Genomic DNA, 17,375 nt, shown 5'->3' with positions numbered 1-17,375 from the left:
TATCGAGTGCTCCTGTCACCATGGCTACCTGATTGACACGATTGTGCGGCCAACTTATCCCCACTATTACTTGAGGTGAGCATTACGTTTTCTGTGCGACGGGACTTGCAGGCGATATATAGATGATTTGTGTTTAGTTTCACATGACATACACATTTGCTTCACTGTTTGCGACCTTGTTCCTGCAAAACATGGAGGCCGTAGCAGCGTGCACTTAATTCAGTGTGCTCTTCTACATTTTGGTAATATTGCAGAGTTTTGCGTATTTATAGTCCACATAATTAACAGCATGGAGACCAAGTTGCTAAGTACAAATAAAAAAACAGTTCCTGTTGGGGGGCTCGGAGTAGGTTATGGTGCCGGCCTCTTATGCCCATGTTGGGGGCTGCCTCTGCGATAACCCCCGCACTCAGCCCCACTCTCCCACTAATTGCATTCCTCATGTACAGTATTCCTTTTTGGAAATAAGCCAACGTACACATTTTTTGTGGAGGTTATTTGTTGGCCGCAGTTTTTATTAGGGATACACGTATCTCTTTTGGGTACTCAGTACAGCCTTTAGTCAGTTATCAATGGCAGTGTGGCATGTTTTTGCTTTATCATAATCATCATATTCATTGCACATCTTTGGAAAAATTACTTTTCTACTGACAGGTCGTTCAGTTGGGTTTGCTTTGTCTTTTTCGTGAAGGGGGTGTAGCCGCTGTACCGGAGTTAGGCCCAACTCGCTACCTTGTCGGACTCATATTGCGCCCTGCCAACCGGCAGGGGCTGGGCCGCGAGCACCGTCTCCGTTTGCTACCCCCCTTTGGTAGGCCGACTCACCCAGCCGTGAGGCATCGTAAGGTGAGTGGTCTTAAACCCCGTCCTTCAGTCCCCTCGCCCAGCCATGAGACATCCTAAGGCTAGTGGTCCTGTCCCGGCACCCCGCCCTCTGGTGTGCTTCTGTACCAACCATTCTCCCCATCGTTTTCCGCCATGCCACCAGAGAGGCTTTCTTCTTCATGGGGGCTCCCCCTCACCCCTGGAAAAGCCTTATCTGCACCCTGCCATAGTCATGGTGCACCACAGGTTGCTCCATGAACATGTCCATGCCTTCCTCGGACAGGTGCATTTCATCATGCGCGTAGAACTCTGGGCGGCCCGTGTGTATAAGCCCGTTTCTGATTGCCTCCAGCCCATGGGTTCTGCAGAATTTGCTCACAGTAAGGTTCAGTTTCTTCCATGAATTCTCGGCCGCTCTTGGGGATTCTACCCCACGCCATTCCCTCCGAATGATCAGCTCCGACCAAATCACGGTGGTGCTCTTGAAGGCTTTAGTTGCCTCAGTGAGGTCCCTCTGTATGTTGTGGAGGAGGGCTCGCCTCCCCAGCCTGGCTAGATCATTTCCCCCAAATGGATGATCAGGATGTCCGGGTGCCGGGCCGCCTCGGCCTGCAATTCTGCCAGGGTGGCCGAGAGTTGGTTCCATCTCATCCCGGGTCGGCAGTACCATCGCACACAGGTATCCACTGGCCGTCCATCCTGCTTGTGGCCCTCTTGTCATCATCACCAGGTGTGCATCTTGTATATGAATGAGTGGCCCACCACTCATACCAGTCGTGGTCTCCGCCCTGCTGGTGAGAGAACATCAAACAGATTTGTCACATGGCTGCCCGCCTGCTGGTGGATGCCCCCGGTTCCTCCAGCAGGCCTTGTCATCCTATAGCAATTGTGGCCTCACATAAGTGCGGTACGCCCTTCGCCACCATCTCCCTACCACCTGGATCCCGGCCTTGCTCATTCCTTGATGTGCGGCAGTTGTGGCCGCCCCTATCCTGAATGAATGGGATCCGAAGCCAGTGTGTGGCAGCCCCGCTTTGCTGAGCGTGAGGCACAGGATCGCCTTGAATTGGAACTTGCTCAGATGTGAGCCATCTCGGTGCCTGAACAGGAGGTTGTAGCTGGCCGGGCCTATGGCCATGAAAGCCAGCAGGCAACAAACTGCACAACAATCCTGATCTTTGATGCATCACAACCTCAATAATGCCCCTTGCCGGCATGATCTGTTTTTGACTGTCTCAGCAGGATCTCCACTTCCCCTGCCTTTGGTACTACATCGCCCGCTTTTAAGCAGCACCTATCAGCCCCTGTTTTTGCTGGTGCCACCAGCTCGCTGAGCCAGAACGCTCCGAAGAAGGCAGTCGGAAATGCTGCCCTAAAAATAAGGAGCTCAAAGGTGTCCTTTGCAGTGCCCTGCAGTGCTCTCATCAGTACGCCCAGTTTAGTGTAATCTATTGGACACCTGTTGTCCTTTTTTGTACACTCAGCCTGTTGCCAGCCTTTCATAGCTGTCTTGATCATGTAATGCGATACTGCCGGATCCTGCCCTGTCACTAGTTTACTGTAATGTGAGATTGCGGACAGGATGGCCCGTGCCCATGACCTGGATTGGCTGGCGCTGAAAGCCCATCTTGTGAATACTTTGGTTGCCCTGCCCATTGCCCCCGCATCACCCAGGGACAGGATGCCGCCTGCTTACATCACGGTGGCGGCGTACTTCCTATACCTCCTGGCTGCCTCAGGGGCGAGCACTTGGCTGATCAGTTCTGACAAGTCAACCCCGCCAGGTCCCACAATTGGTCCGGAAAGGCGGTCATGTTCTGGTCCGCGCTGGGTGCTAGTTCCATAAACTTCACCATTCTTGCTCTGGACAAGGCGTCCGCCACTTCGTTGTCTACTCCCGGCACATGGCGTGCCCTCAGGTCTATGTTGCCCTCCAACTGCAATTTAATCAGTCGGCACATTAGTCATAAAGTGTCTGGGCACCTAGCAGTCCCCCTGTTAATTGCTTGGTCCACCCCCTTATTATCAGACCATAGTGTCAGCTTCATATTTCTCAGTGACCACCTCCATACCGTGAGTGCGACGATGAGGGGGCATAGCTCAAGGAAGGAGCTATTGTTGGTCACGCCCTCCCTATGCCATCTGCTGGGCCACTGTACTGCGCACCACTTGTTGCACAAGATCACCCCAAAGCCTGTGCTGCCTGAAGCGTCGGTGAACAGCGCAATCTGTTTGCTAATTACCCAAGCGTCTCTGCATATCAGGGTGATGTTGAAGTATGTCAGGAAGGTGTCCCAAATCAGTAGGTCTTTCTTGACTGGCCCCCCTAATCTCACACGGTGGTGTTTTTGGGTAATTCCGCATGTTAGCTGTGTCAAGCGCCTGGCAAATGCAGCACAGTGGTTTTGACGCTGGGCCGGACTCCTCTACTCGATTCAAACGTTGCACCACGAGAAAACCTCCATGCCTCAAAAGTCCTTTGTTCGTGCTGTTCCCCCCGCTCCAAAGATAGGAGCCAAACTCGGGGAGGCAGGCTTATATCCCCCGGCGAAGTTAGCCCCGGCTAAGTTTGCCCCGGCTCGTGCTTTTCGCCCCCATTGGGCCATTCATATGGTGCGATGGCCCCCATTGGCCAAGGGGGGGTGGTTGGTGCTGCCGTGGCGGCTGCAGTGTGGGGTGGGTCGGGTTCTTCCCGCTCTCGGGCGCTTTTTTGCACCAACAAAAAACAGGTCCTGCTGGGGGGCTCTGCGTAGTTTATGGCGCCGGCCTCCTATGCCCCCGTTGGGGGCTGCCTCTGCGATAGGCTGTGTTACAAACACTGATGATAGTGCTTACATTGCATTTGGACTGAAAGAAAGCAGTCATCCTTTTCCTATTCCTGTACAGAAAAAGCTGTATATTTATTGGGTGAAATGTGCCTAATTCGAGACTCCTTCACTAGCAGCAGCAGCAGCATCACCATGTCAAAGTTGACGTGGTTGTACTTGTGTGTGTCTCTGCCATGGTGTTGTGCTGCCGTTGTTGATGGCGTCACTTATACTGCATCAAAATAGCCTTGTGTCCAGTGAAAGATGAGCCGAGACCTCTCTTGTTACCCTTTGATGTTCTGAAACGATCAAAGCCATCCCCGAATAGAAGTTATGTAGGGGTCACCCGCAGTGGCACAATCCGTCATCTTGTTACTCATCCAGAATGCTTGGGCCTTAAGGGCACAGCAAAGACACATGCCATAAGTGCCAACCATAACTCAGCCTTGTTCATCACGTGCTGGTTTATCTTGCAAGATTCTTTCCTGCCATCCTTGACTTCTGCTTTCTGTGATTTGTTCACCTCTTCCATCCTTCACACCCTCATATTCTTTTAACCTTTTTTAATTCTGTAACACAACCCTTCCCCAGCACCTTTCGATATCAGGAAACCACCAGTAGTTTAAAGTCTGCAACCTGCTAGTGCCTAATGACCTGTCCAGTTTTGTTTATTTGTGTAATGATTATTCAGCGTGTAATGTTTGTTTTAGAAATTCGCCTATCACCAAACCACAGTAGTCGTCATTTGGAGATAGGCTAATGAGCGGGAACTTGATTGATGCTGGAATGAGGAAAAGCCTCTAAGTGCCGTGGTGCGCAGCTGGGGTGATGATATCTGTGTCGCTGTTGAGCTGCTGGACAGCCTCTTCTCTAGCTCCTGTCGAGTATCTGCAGTGTGCATGGAGACGTCAGGCAGTTGGATGGGGGTTATTTAGTAGATTAACAGTGATATTATTTGAAGGCAGTGGTACTTGGTTTCTTGACTTACAAAAGGATGAAATGCGGAGTTGGATTGGACGGAGGTTTCATTTTGAGACAGCAACATTTTGCATACGACTTTTAGGATATATATTTGAAGACCTCGCTCTTATCACTGCTAGCTAGCAATGCTTCATTCTTATTGTTGTTTGTTATATTTCACATTATTAAAGAAAGTATTACCGTGGTATTGTGCAGCATGTTCCGTAGCTCGATGTCTGCCTTTGACCTGATTCAGTCGTCTGAGTCATGGCACCATGGAAGCATGCTTATGTAAGTGCTTCACTTTGTTGCCACCAGTTCTAACACAACAACCTTAGCTAAGACGTCTGTGGCCCTGGTTGTCTCAATGCTTCAGTACAAATGTACACTTGGATGTCTCAGTACCTGGAGACCAGTACACAATGCAAATCATGCCAGTGCTGCTTGTAGAAGGGCTGTAACACTTGAGTACGAGTGCAGAAACATGTGAAGCAGGACAGGACGAGATGAAAATGGGGGTTCATTGGTGGATTGTACAGAACAAACAAGGATACTTTCACAATTGCTTTAATGACCTTCTTGCTTCTCAATTTGCTTGAGAATGCACCATTTACCCACTCTTTTCAAAATGTTCTCCGGGGAGAACCCCCCCTTACCCTTAGGATGTTAAAGCTCGCTCGCCACGGTGCACTCTGACAGAAAATTTACACTTCACCACTTTCAAATGTCACCATCCACCACTGGAGATGAATATGAAATAGTACTGTCCTGTTGTCTAAAGAACCTAAAGGAAAACGTGACCTGCTTGCCTTGAACCCTGGACTCCAGAAGTGACTCCAAGGGTCAGCTGGCTGACCTCGTTTTTGATCATTACCACTACAACAAGATTCCAGAGGCCTTTTCCTGCTTTACAGCAGGACGGGGACCTGACTTGGGCCTCTCTGATGGCCTCTGTGGGAATGAGTCCTGACCCCAAGTACTGTCCCCAAGGTCCTGGACCCTTGGCTGTGGTAGAGTGTAGTCCTCCCTGCCTAATTGAAAGCTTCACTGAACTCAATGCCAACAACCTTCATCAATGGTTTCACCAGGTTCAACACCTAGCAGTACCAAATCAATTTATTCCCCATACTTGACACTGAGCAGCACCCGAATGATGGTTTCACTGAACTTGACACTGAGTAGTATCCAAGCACCATGGACAACATACTGTAGTATCGTACAAGAACCCTTTTCAGCTGAATCATTGTTAAAGATTTTTTCAGTATCAATATCAAGTGAAAGTGAAGATGTTTGTGCAATGTCAATGTTTACTTCAGAAAAGTGTGCACATTTTGGACTGGCTGCATGTGAAGGAAAATACAGGTCAAAGAAAGGTCCACATGAGAATGCACCAAAGCCATTCAAACAGTGTCCGAAGGTTACATTCAAAGTAATCAGTTGCTCAATACTTTTTATTATCGACAATGTTATGTCAATAAACATTATTCCTGAGAAGAAATACAGTGAACTATCTCTATTTCCCCGACTTACGCCATTGGAAACTAAAGTGCATACATGGGCCACATCCACGCCATGAAAGTCAATTCCATTGTAGCACAGATGAAACATGAGAAAATAAATGTAGAAGCACTCATTCATGTCATTCAAGGTACGGCATCAAGTGCCTGTTTACTCAGCTTCAGCACAGCTGCTGATGTGGGACTGATATCAGTGAACTATAACATGAATGCTCATTATGAAATAGTAAGTCAGTTCCCTTTGTTTGTTCATGGAAATCTCAAGACCATGAAAGCACAATTACACATAAACACTGACAAATTGCATTTCATTTACAGTAAGCTGTTGGAAAAGAACTGGAATTATTATTCAAACATGATATTATTGAGCGTTCCACTCGTCTAACGCCATCGGTTTCTCCCTCATTGGTAGTAGCCAAGAAGGACAATAAATGAGCTGTATGCATCTGCATTGATATGTGTCAAGTGAACAATGGAATTGGCATCTAGGTCTGCATATTGCTGACATGATAATACAATTGACTAGTGCGAAGGTCTTCTCTCACCTAGATTTGAATAAAGGATAGCATCAGTTGAAACTCGAGGATAATTGCAGGTACATTACAACCTTGTCTACACATATTGGTCTGTTCCAGTATAAATGACTGAGTTTTAGTATGTCATCAGCTGCAGAGCTTTTTCAAGATGTAATTTGACCTATCATACAGCCTTTTATAGATGTTTTCAAGTATAGTCATTACATATTGGTTTTCAGATCTACAAAGGATTACGACAAAACTCTCATGCAAGTGTGTCATGTACGTGTTGATGCAGGCTTACCTTTGAATGGTGAGAAATGTGAGTTCCATAAGACAAAGCTAAAAAAATTTGCCATATCTTTTTTGATGGGGGTATGACACCCAATCCAGCTAAAACCAGTCCCCCACAAGATGTGACTATGTTACGTTCATTCCTTGTCATTGGCAGCTACTGTTCTAGATACATATGAGAATGCCACCATAAGTGCTCTGTTGAGAAACTTGACAAAACAAAATGTTTCATTTCATTGGTCACATGAATGCAAGCAAAGCTACAAGCTATTGAAAATGCTACTCAAATGACATACTTTTATCCAAAGATTCATGCTGAGGTTTTTGCTGATGTGAGCCCAGTCGGTTTGCGTGCAATCCTTGCACAGAACAGCAAAAAAAAAAAAAAAAGCTTGACAACATATTGTGGAATATGCAAGCAGAAGTTTGTCCCAAACTGAACATGCTTCTTCACAACCTGAGAAAGAAAGTTTAGCACTGATGTGTGCTTGTGAACATTTCAATGTATTTGTAAATGGAAAACATTTCACACTTGTGATGGATCATCAATATTATTGACTATCTTTTGCAATTCAAGGTCCAGGATGCATCCTCGTACTGAAAATCGGGGTCTAAAATTACAAGAGTGCAACTACACAATCATGCACTGTCCAGGGAAAGAAAGAACTACTTCTCACGACTATCCCTGCAGTGCCCTTGCACCCCTTTCAAGAAGGCTGTGGGACTTGGCGCTTTTTGGCTAAAATTCCATAACATTTTTGGTTTTCCCCTAGACCTTTTTGCTGACGTGTGTTGCCAACATAGATGCTTTGGACACATTGCCACTGCTAAACAGTGTCAAGGTGCAAATTCTCCCTGTGTAGAGTGTACTGGAGATTGGCTGTCCATTATGTGTATGTTTGCTTTAGTAGTAAAGTCCCTAGTAAAGTACACTATGTGTGCCAGGGTTAGTAATGTAAATGCTACTGGTGGGCCTGCAGCACTTATTATGTCACTCACTCAAGTAGCCTTGGGGAGGGAACTCAGGCCTGCCATTGAATGGCCCGAGCACAGTATCCTAAACTGCCATGTTGCTCTGGTAAGTGCACACACTTACCAGACCTCTGCCCTTCCATTTCAATACACATCAGGCACCCCTATGGTAGATCTAGGGTACCCCCCAGACAGGGTACAGTGCATGTAAAGGTGGGACATGTACCAAGGGGTGTATCATGTCCTAGCAGTGAAATAATCTCTATTTCATTTTCACTGCTGAAAGGTCATCTTGCCCATTAGAATAGAATGGAAAGGCTGTGTAATGTGCTTGCCAGCCTATCTTCCTAAAGGCTTAAGATGGAAAGGTGAAGTTTAGTATGCCTGAACTCACCCTGCAATAACACATCTTTTTATAAAGATGTTTTTTGCATTGTGTGTGTAAGCCACTCTTTCAGAAGTGTCTGGGTTTTTGTGCTTTAAACATTTCTGTGTGTCTCTGCTTGGTTGTGGATTGACTGGCTGGATTTGAAATCAATAGGATCTGGGGAATGTCTTGACCCAGGGGAAGAGGTGAGACAGCACAGGCTGACATGCATCTGGAGTGTGCAGGAGGAGGAGTAGGCCTAGAGGTAAAGAGGCCTGGGCTGGTGCTATAAAACAATTGTCCCATCTCCTGCTGAATGATTGAGAATACAGACCCTCAATAATCAAAGGAAGAAGGTGTCACTGGTATGGAGGCACCCAGAACTGGTTTGAGTAGGGGTCAGTGCCCCCGTAACACACATAATTCAAAGCCATTGAGGGGTTTATTATTGTGAGCTGAAACACCTGAACTTTGGAGAATGGATTGATGAAGTGTGAACAAGACTGGAGCTACTTCGTGGATCAAGAGGAACCTTTAACAAGGAAGAAGCAACTGAAGAGACTGCCGTATAGGACTGCTCTTGCTGTGTGATCTGGGGATGGCCTGCAGTTTGCTGTTTCGACTAAGGAAAGGCTGCAGGGACTTTGCTGTGTGCTGCGTCCTCCTGCTAGAAGGACTTTGCTGTGTGATGTGTCCTGAAGTAACTATCCTCAAGGGCCCGAGGTGAGCTGGCTCCCTGTTTGGAAACACAGGAACACAAAAGTTTCCAGAGAAGACTCTCAGATATGTTGTGGGCATGTGTGCTCTGTCTAGTCTGAGACCTTCGCAAGTCGTGTCCTGTGATCTTGGGCACCTGGAGTTCCAAACGAGACTCAGTGTGCATGTGCTCTGTATATCCTGAGTCCTTCGTGAGGATCGTCCTGTGAACGTGTGTACCAGGGAGCCTAGTAAGTCTCAGCGACGCAGTGTGCGTGTGCTTGGAGGGCAGCCTGAGACTTTTGTGTGGATTGGCGCATGATTGTGTACATCAGAAGAGCAAGTGTGTCTCAGCGACGCTATGTGCATGTGCTGTTTGCAGCCTGAGACCCTCGCTGGAGGTCCTCTGTGATCTGTGGCACCGGAAGATAAATTGTGTCTCAGCGACGCTTTGTGCGTGTACTTTCTACTGCCTGAGACCTGCGCAAGAGGTGTCCTGTGATCGGGAGCACCGGAATATATAGTGTGTTTCAGTGACACTGTGTGTGTACCTTCTACCGGTTAAGACCTGCGCAAGTGGTGCCCTGTGATCGTGAGCACCAGAAGATCAAGAGTGTCTCTGAGACGCTGAGTGCGGGTGCCATGCACAGCCTGAGGCCCTCGTGAGGAGTTGTCTGGTTATCGTGCACCCGGAGTTACTGTGAGTCTCATTGACTCTGAGTGAGGGTGTAGTGTCCAGCCTGGGATCTTCCCATTGGCCGAAAATTCCGAGAAATTGCTTCGGAGGCCCAAGTCGCTGGATGAGGAGAGTAGGTTTGCGACCCCAGGTAACATGTTTTGACTCCTGGGGTGGGGTGCTTGCTCGGAGGGAGACGCTCTCGGCCTCTCTCTCTGTCCTGCAGCGCGAGCCTCTGCTTCGGCTTTGATTGAGGCCTGTGTGCTAAGTGAGTGGCAGCACTGGGGCCTGAGTACAAAACTGCATTCAATGTGTTCTATCTTACCCGTGTGGGGGATGCAACTGTGGCCGGAGACTAACCGCAAGCCAGCGCTAGTGGCGGAGAGACCGCCGGAGGCACCGTAAATGGTGCTGGAGTAACTTACATTACTTCTGCATACCAAAGTATCTGATGATTGTATAACGTATTGCTTTATTCCTGTACAACAGACTGCCTGTTTTGTTGTATTGCCCATTGCATTAGTTTGCCTAATGAACTGCCTGATAGGTGTGTTACGCATTGCACTAGGTTTGCATAATGAATTGCCTGATAGATGTGTTACGCCTTGTCTTAGTCCTGCATCACAATCTGCCAGATTGTCGTATTACACATTGCATTATTGTTGCATACCGAACTGCTGGATACATGTGTTCCACATTGCATTAGTTTCTCATAACGAACTGCTGATAACTGTCTCACACGTTGCATTGCTTTTTCCTAACAGAGTACCTGAAAGGAGACCGTACGCATTGCATTACGGGGGCATAGCAGTTTACCACGTTGTTGCTTTGCGCATTGCATTACAGTGACAGTACGAATATGCCAGGGGCAGTATTACCCTGATGCATATGTTGGTTTAGTATTGTGTGGTCGCATTGTATATCTTTTTATAAACATATACCTGTTTTTCTATGAAACACGTGTGGAGTCTATTTGTGGTGTCATCATAGGATTGCTGTGAGCGTAATTGCAAATACTTTACTCATTGGCCTTAAAGATAAGCCTGGCTGCAAAGCTACCAAGGGTGTGGAGCGGGGACTCTCTCTAGAGGCTAGCTGTCTTTTCTCTAACTTTGGGGCTTGCAGGTCCTTGTTTGGCCTACAGTACCTACCTCCCCCAACCAGAGATTCTGGGATTTCTAACAAAGGCTGATGCCTACATACATTCCCTTGTGAAATCAATCACACCAGCTGCCATTTGGTTGGACCAAATTGTCACCACCACGAGTCAAGATAGTGACGTTTTAAAACCATGAGACATTATTACACTTCGGCCTTGGAACTAGCACCCTTGACCTCTTACCAATGACAGTGAATATCAGTTTTAAAATGTCAAAGATGAACTCTTCCTTACTCAAGAAGGTATTATTCTAAGAGGTTCATAATGTATATTCCAGAGAGTCAGAGACAATAAATAATTGAAGTGGCCCATGAAGGACCTTGTGGAATTATTGCCACAAACCGAACTCTCAGAGACCGAGTCGGGTTTCCTCATCTCGATGAGAGAGTTGAAAGAGAATTGAAGGCCTGTCATCTATGCAACTGCCTTTCATTGAAAACCACTCAACACACCTTAAACATGTCAGAGTTGCCAAAGCATATATGGTCAAGAATTGCTGATGAATTCTTCGTCCTCTTGACAATGGACATCACCTGATGGTGATTGCTGATGAATACTCCCATTTACCATTGATACAATATCTCTCATCTATCACACAAGAAAGAGTCATAGAGAGATTAGATGGCATCTTTGTGACATGGGTTTTTGCTGTGGTCCTAAAATTTTAGAACAGCCCACCCTTCAACAGTCAGGAACTCAGAGACTTTCTCAGTCATCTTAATGTGATGCATCAGAAGAGCACATCTCTTTGATCACAGGCCATTGGCCTTGCCAAACGTTTCATGGGCACTCTAATGAAAGCTGAATTGGAAAAGCTTGACCCTAAAACTGTCTTGATCTCTACTCTTCAAGATTACCATTTAACCCCTCACTCGACCACAGGTGAAAGCCATGCAAACTTGATGTTCTGGAGAGCCATGACAACCAAGTTACCTCACTGGACCAACAGAAGATCAAGTACTGAGGAAGACACCCGTATAAAAGACTTGAATCGTAAAAGGAAAATGTAGGCCTATGCTGACGATCTTCGCCATGCAAAATACAATTACTTTTACTAGAGGAGATCGAGTGATTTTTAGTCAGTCTAGAAGACGAAAACCTGACTCTCCCTTCGATGCTGAACCATTTCATTTGTGACCACCGAAGGAAACATGGTAACTGCCCAGCATCCAGAGAAGTTGATTACACGAGATTCATCACATTTACGACAGTGGCTCATCACTCGTCAGGCACTGATGTCAATGATGAGACTGGGTCTGAAGGAGCAATTAAAAACACCCTAACTACTGTTGTTCCCACATCACAAATGCAGATCAAGAACATTTCTCCTGCCTGTCCCCAGTTTTCGAAGACACGATCAGGACTTGTGAACAGAGTGCCACAAAGAATCATCAAAGAGCTATGATTGTATATAAATTTGTAAAAAAATATTTATTTTTTATTTAATTGGAGGGCAGGGGGGATGCAGTATAATGCAAGTTAGCACACTTTTGGTCCCTGCTGGACTCCGTAGAACTGTGACTTAAGTGATAGAGCATAGTGAATTTAATGCAGGTTTAGAATGTCGAGTTCAATGTTACACGCAGTTTGATAAAGACGTGTAATAGCAAACTCTGTGTATCCGACCCGCACTCTATTGGGGTTGACCATAAACCTTAACCTGTTGCCAACAGCTGGTGCTTAGTGATTTTTGAAGCAATATTTAAATACAAACGTAAAATTCCCATAACTCTAGTCCTATGAGTTGGATTTTCTTTAGTTTTGGTGTCATTGTATTTCTTACATTCTACTCTATTTTATTAACTTGATTTGGGATTTTTCTTGTGAGGTGTTTTTATTTTATTGCTGTGTGAGTAGGGCATAAATACTTTACATATTGTCTCCAAGTTAGTCTGGCTGCTCTATCCCGTAGCTACAAGGGTGTCAAGCACAGGTTTTTTTGTGACTTTTGTGACTCACCTTGCGAAGGAAAGTGTTATTATGTGAGTGGGTTCTCACCGCCCTCAACTTATACTTCAATTTCTTGCAGCTTTCATATGTTTTTCATACTTTGCCATTGCTAAGATGGACAGTGCCTTAAGCCAGTGGCATTTCAAGGATGGTTATGTTGTTCCATTATTGTTCTACTGTAGGGTTTGCTGATAGGACACGAAATACTTGTTGTGTTAGACTTCAGATGCACCATAAGTGCAATTGTGTTTTCCTCTTTGATGCATTTTATTTTTCACATGACAGCCTTTTATTGCTAATTTATCCATTTTGTTGTATGGGCTTTAGCCTGTCAAAAATACACAGTGCTAGTAATAATTGCTATTGCACGTTCGTTTGTTTAACTCTGAGTTAAAGATGCTGTTTGGTATATAGCTGTTATTTTATTCACAATGTAAAAATGTGCTCGGACATAAGCTTCCTAAAAATGCAACTAAAATATGGACCTTTTATCAAATACCTCTACTATGGAATATTTTGCTTTTTGAATTTTAAGTACATCACTTACAACACAAAATTCATCAGCTGGGGCAACATCGACCATCTGCCACTAAACACGTCCTCAAACAAAAAGCCAGTCCCATTGCTTTTACCAGTGCTTATTTTGACTTGCTTGGCATAGTTTGCAAAAGGCTGTATTATATTCTCTCTTCCAGAAACCATTGATTATTCATATAAACTGGCACAATAAATGATTCTGAATTCAATAGGCATTGTTTTTGCGTTGTCTATAGATTGTCATATAACTAAATATTTGAACCAAAAGACACAATCAAGGCGAGCTTTATAATTATTTCTGTAATCATTAGGTAGTCATAGTCGATTTACTTTATATTTTAACCTAATAACTAGCCATCTCTTATGTCCAGTTAAAAAAAAAACAGAATTTCTGAAACATCGGGTCCCTATTTCATCATATAAAACATGCACATTGATTTCAGATATTAAATAGCAATGAGATATGAGGAAGAGCTCAAATGTAATTGAAAGTACATATGAGAATGGATAATTAAGAAAAGAGCCCCTGATGACTTTATCTTCCGCCAGACAATGAGAAACATTAATTTAACTTCAACATTTTTTTTTTTTTCATTCTTTCACTTGCATAAACAGACACGGAATTTATCAGCCAAATGCAATGTGCTCACTGTTGAAACAGATTACCGCTAGGAGTTTTCTCTTATTGCATTACATTTCGGTTCATTTTCGTTTTGTTTCTGCAACATTTCCTTGTACATTTATTTGCACTAATTCTTGTTGTCGTTTTTTCAAAAGTCACACAGAGTCTGATGCGGGCTCTGACGAGGATGAGATTTCTATGACTGAGGAGGAAATGGAAAAACTGAAGGAACATGTGGAAGAAAAGAAGAAACTAATAGCGACTATAAGGAACAAACCTTGGCGTATGAAGAAGAAGCTGTCACTCTTACGGTAACATGATGCGGTGATTCCGCCACAACATTGCAAAGCCTACAGCCCCATTACTAATTAATCCAAAGTGCTTCATTCTTAGCGCTTCCATTTCTAGAATACTTTTTTTCCTCATTGTGCTTGTATTTCCACTTGATTGAGTTTCTTGGGCTCCAGCCAAGACAATCATGACCCAATGTATCCGTTCTCTGCAAGAAGGCAACACCATCTGATTGTTGTCCCTGGAAATGGAGAGCAGAGCTGCAAAGGAAACAAGAAACTGATACTGCAGCCTTCACCCATACATCTCCGTTTAATTAAATTCAGTTATCAAGATATCAGAACAAAGGACAAGAAGGTCTCCACAAACAAGCTGCAATTAATAAATACTGCATTAGTAAAAAGACATCTAAACAGCCTGGTGCACTGAGAATTACTAGAATGCTACAATCATGGTCGTTAACAATTTGTTGGGGAAAATATATGTGATCTACCTGGTGCCTGCAATATTTGTACCTTTAACTTGTACATACCTTCCTTTCTGAGGCATAAATGAAACATCCTCACTGACTTGTATTTTAAAAAATGTCATCACTGCTCTACTGTTTTACAATTTAGTTTTTAGGTAAGAATAGCTCCTGTTAGAGCCAGCAGAGCATTGTGAGGGTCATAGACTAGGGGCCCGATGTAGGTGGCCATTTACCGCCCGGAAACAGCCGATTTCGGCCGTTACCGACCGGTAAATGGGTTTTTGGGATTTAGGGGGCCGAATCAGTAAATTTACCGAATCAGTAAATTTACTGAATCGGTAAAATACCAAATCGGTATTTTTACAGATTCGGTAACTTCTAGATGTAGGTGGGACTCTTCTGAGTCCCAAAGGCCTTTCAGATTCGGTATATTACCACCCAATCCAATTGGGTGGTAAAATACCGAATCCAGGTGTGCATGCACATGTGTGCATGCACACCTATGCCATGTGACAGACAGACATGCCCTTAGGGCATGTCTGTGTGCCACATGGCACACGTGCCTGTATTTGGGGTGCTAGAGGGTGTCAAAGTGACACAACCCTGCACCCTTGCTGGAATCGGTATTTACCGAATCGGTAAATACCGATTCGGTAATGCCCATTGATTCCTACGGGCTTCAATGCCCATAGGAATCAATGGGCATTACCAAATTGGTATTTACAGAATCGGTAAATACCGAATCTTAACGATTCGGTATTTACCGATTCTGTAATACCTACATCCCCCCCTCTATTTTACCACTTCTTAAATACCAAATCAGTAAAATTCAGTATTTAAGAAGTGGTAAAATAAAATTACCTACATCTAGCCCCAAATCTTCTAACTCTGTAAAAAATGTGTCTACCATTGTAGGTGAAAGCTGGATTACCTCGTTTAGAAGATTAACCGCACATAGATGTGAAGCATCGCCGTCAGCATTGGTTGCATCAGCAATGTTCGTGATGGATGGTACCTGCACACCTCTTTCCTCTCGTACCTCACAGTCAGCATTTTACGTCTGTGAGATCTCAATGAATGCCATCATCAGAATTGGTAGCCGCTAAGGACAACACAGTGCATGGGCCGTTACTGGTTCAAGCAAAGTATCAGCATTGGCATGACTGATGGGCATGTGAGACATGTGTCTAACACGCATTCCTCTCCTCATAGCAGGCAGCGTAGAATAGGTAAGATGCAATCTTGCCAAATTGGTCTGAATGACAGAAACCATGTGGTATTTAATTCTTGTAGACGAGGTAGTCCCAAAATGTGGACGATGCACTCACAACATTTTGGGCCCGATGTAGGTAAATCCCATTTACCGAATTTGAAATACCGAATTTTACCGATTCGGTATTTCAAAATCGGTAAATGGGATGTAGGTCCCAACATCTGGAATAGTTACCGATTCCTTACAAATTCGGTATTTACCGATTCGGTAAATACCGAATCGGTATTTGCTATTGAATCCTATGGGCCTTTGAAGCCCATAGGATTAAAGTCAAATACCGAATCGGTATTTACCGAATCGGTAAATACCGAATTTGGCAAGGGTGCAGGGGGTGTCACTTTGACACCCTCTAGCACCCCCAAAACGGGCATGTGTGCAATGTGACACACATACATGCCCTAAGGGCACGTCTGTCTGTCACATGGCACATGTGTACATGCACAGGTGTGCATGTACACAGGAATCGGTATTTTACCATGGATTTGTATTCCATGGTAAAATATCGATTCTGTAAGCCATGTGCTGATGGAACATTGGCTACCTACATTGCATTTTCGGTAATTTTACCGAATCGTTATCATTACCGAATCGGTAAATATTACCGATTCGGTAAATTTACCGATTCGGTAATGATAGCGATTCGGTAAAATTACCGAAAATGTGCCCCTACATCTCGATAGCCCTTTACCGATCGGAAACGGCCAAAAATCGGTATTTTCGGCCGATTCCGATCGGTAAAGGGCTACCTACATCGGGCCCTAAATCGCCAGTAGAGTTGTCTCCATGCATGCATACAGCAAGTGACCCTGGCTGACAGAGTTACTAGATATGGTACTCCTGGCAAAATGCCAAAGCAGCTGTGATTGTTCAACATGAGGTAACTTTCATTTGAAAGTTGTCCAAATATTGGATCAATCACTGCAGCTGGTTAACCTTGCAGGTGGCAGGATAAGTTATTAGAGGAACCATCACAGGCCCTGTGTAAGTTTATACCCTGACCAAGGAGAGAACCGCTTAGTGCGTTTTCACATTTTTTTCCGCTAAGAAACATGTCACGCCCCCCACTCCGACATCTATGTGTGTACGGTAATTCCCAGGATGTCTCGATGTATTCTTTACCCAACCTTTCATATGTGCCTGCTGGTATATGTTTTAGGCAATACTGAATATGGAAAATTGTAACAGGCAGGGTGATTGTTCCATGTATAATCTATTCAGTAGCTGGCTTTTCAGCAACTGTAAATGGCAATCTTTCCATTTTTCAATGCTCATCACCGTATAGTCTGCTCCCCTTTGTGCAAATTTGATATGTTTATCAGTGAGATTCAATTCTGAAAACAGTGATGTAGTATTGATTAAATGCCTAGGCACATAGCCTGAATGAAGGTTTTGCAACGTCCAGTCTAATAGCAACTTGCGACTGACCATGTTGCAACATGACCAAG

The 17,375-nt window shown here is 44.8% G+C and overlaps 1 protein-coding gene across 1 annotated transcript in view; it reads left to right on the top strand.

Annotated features, from left to right (window-relative positions):
• The first annotated feature begins 13,177 nt into the window (after positions 1-13,177).
• The window catches only part of LOC147688814 (transmembrane channel-like protein 2), a 523,112-nt gene continuing 518,914 nt past the window's right edge, over positions 13,178-17,375 (top strand). The window contains exons 1-2 of the mRNA XM_086939828.1: positions 13,178-13,272; positions 14,053-14,208. Coding sequence (XP_086795954.1) covers positions 13,178-13,272; positions 14,053-14,208 — 251 coding nt within the window. The remainder of the gene's footprint in view (positions 13,273-14,052; positions 14,209-17,375) is intronic.

The sequence above is a fragment of the Lissotriton vulgaris genome, chromosome 10 (genome assembly GCF_964263255.1).
Source record: "Lissotriton vulgaris chromosome 10, aLisVul1.2, whole genome shotgun sequence".
Lineage (NCBI taxonomy): Eukaryota > Metazoa > Chordata > Amphibia > Caudata > Salamandridae > Lissotriton > Lissotriton vulgaris.
Note: the sequence above shows the minus strand (reverse complement) of the source record. Positions and strands in the feature narration are given on the sequence as shown.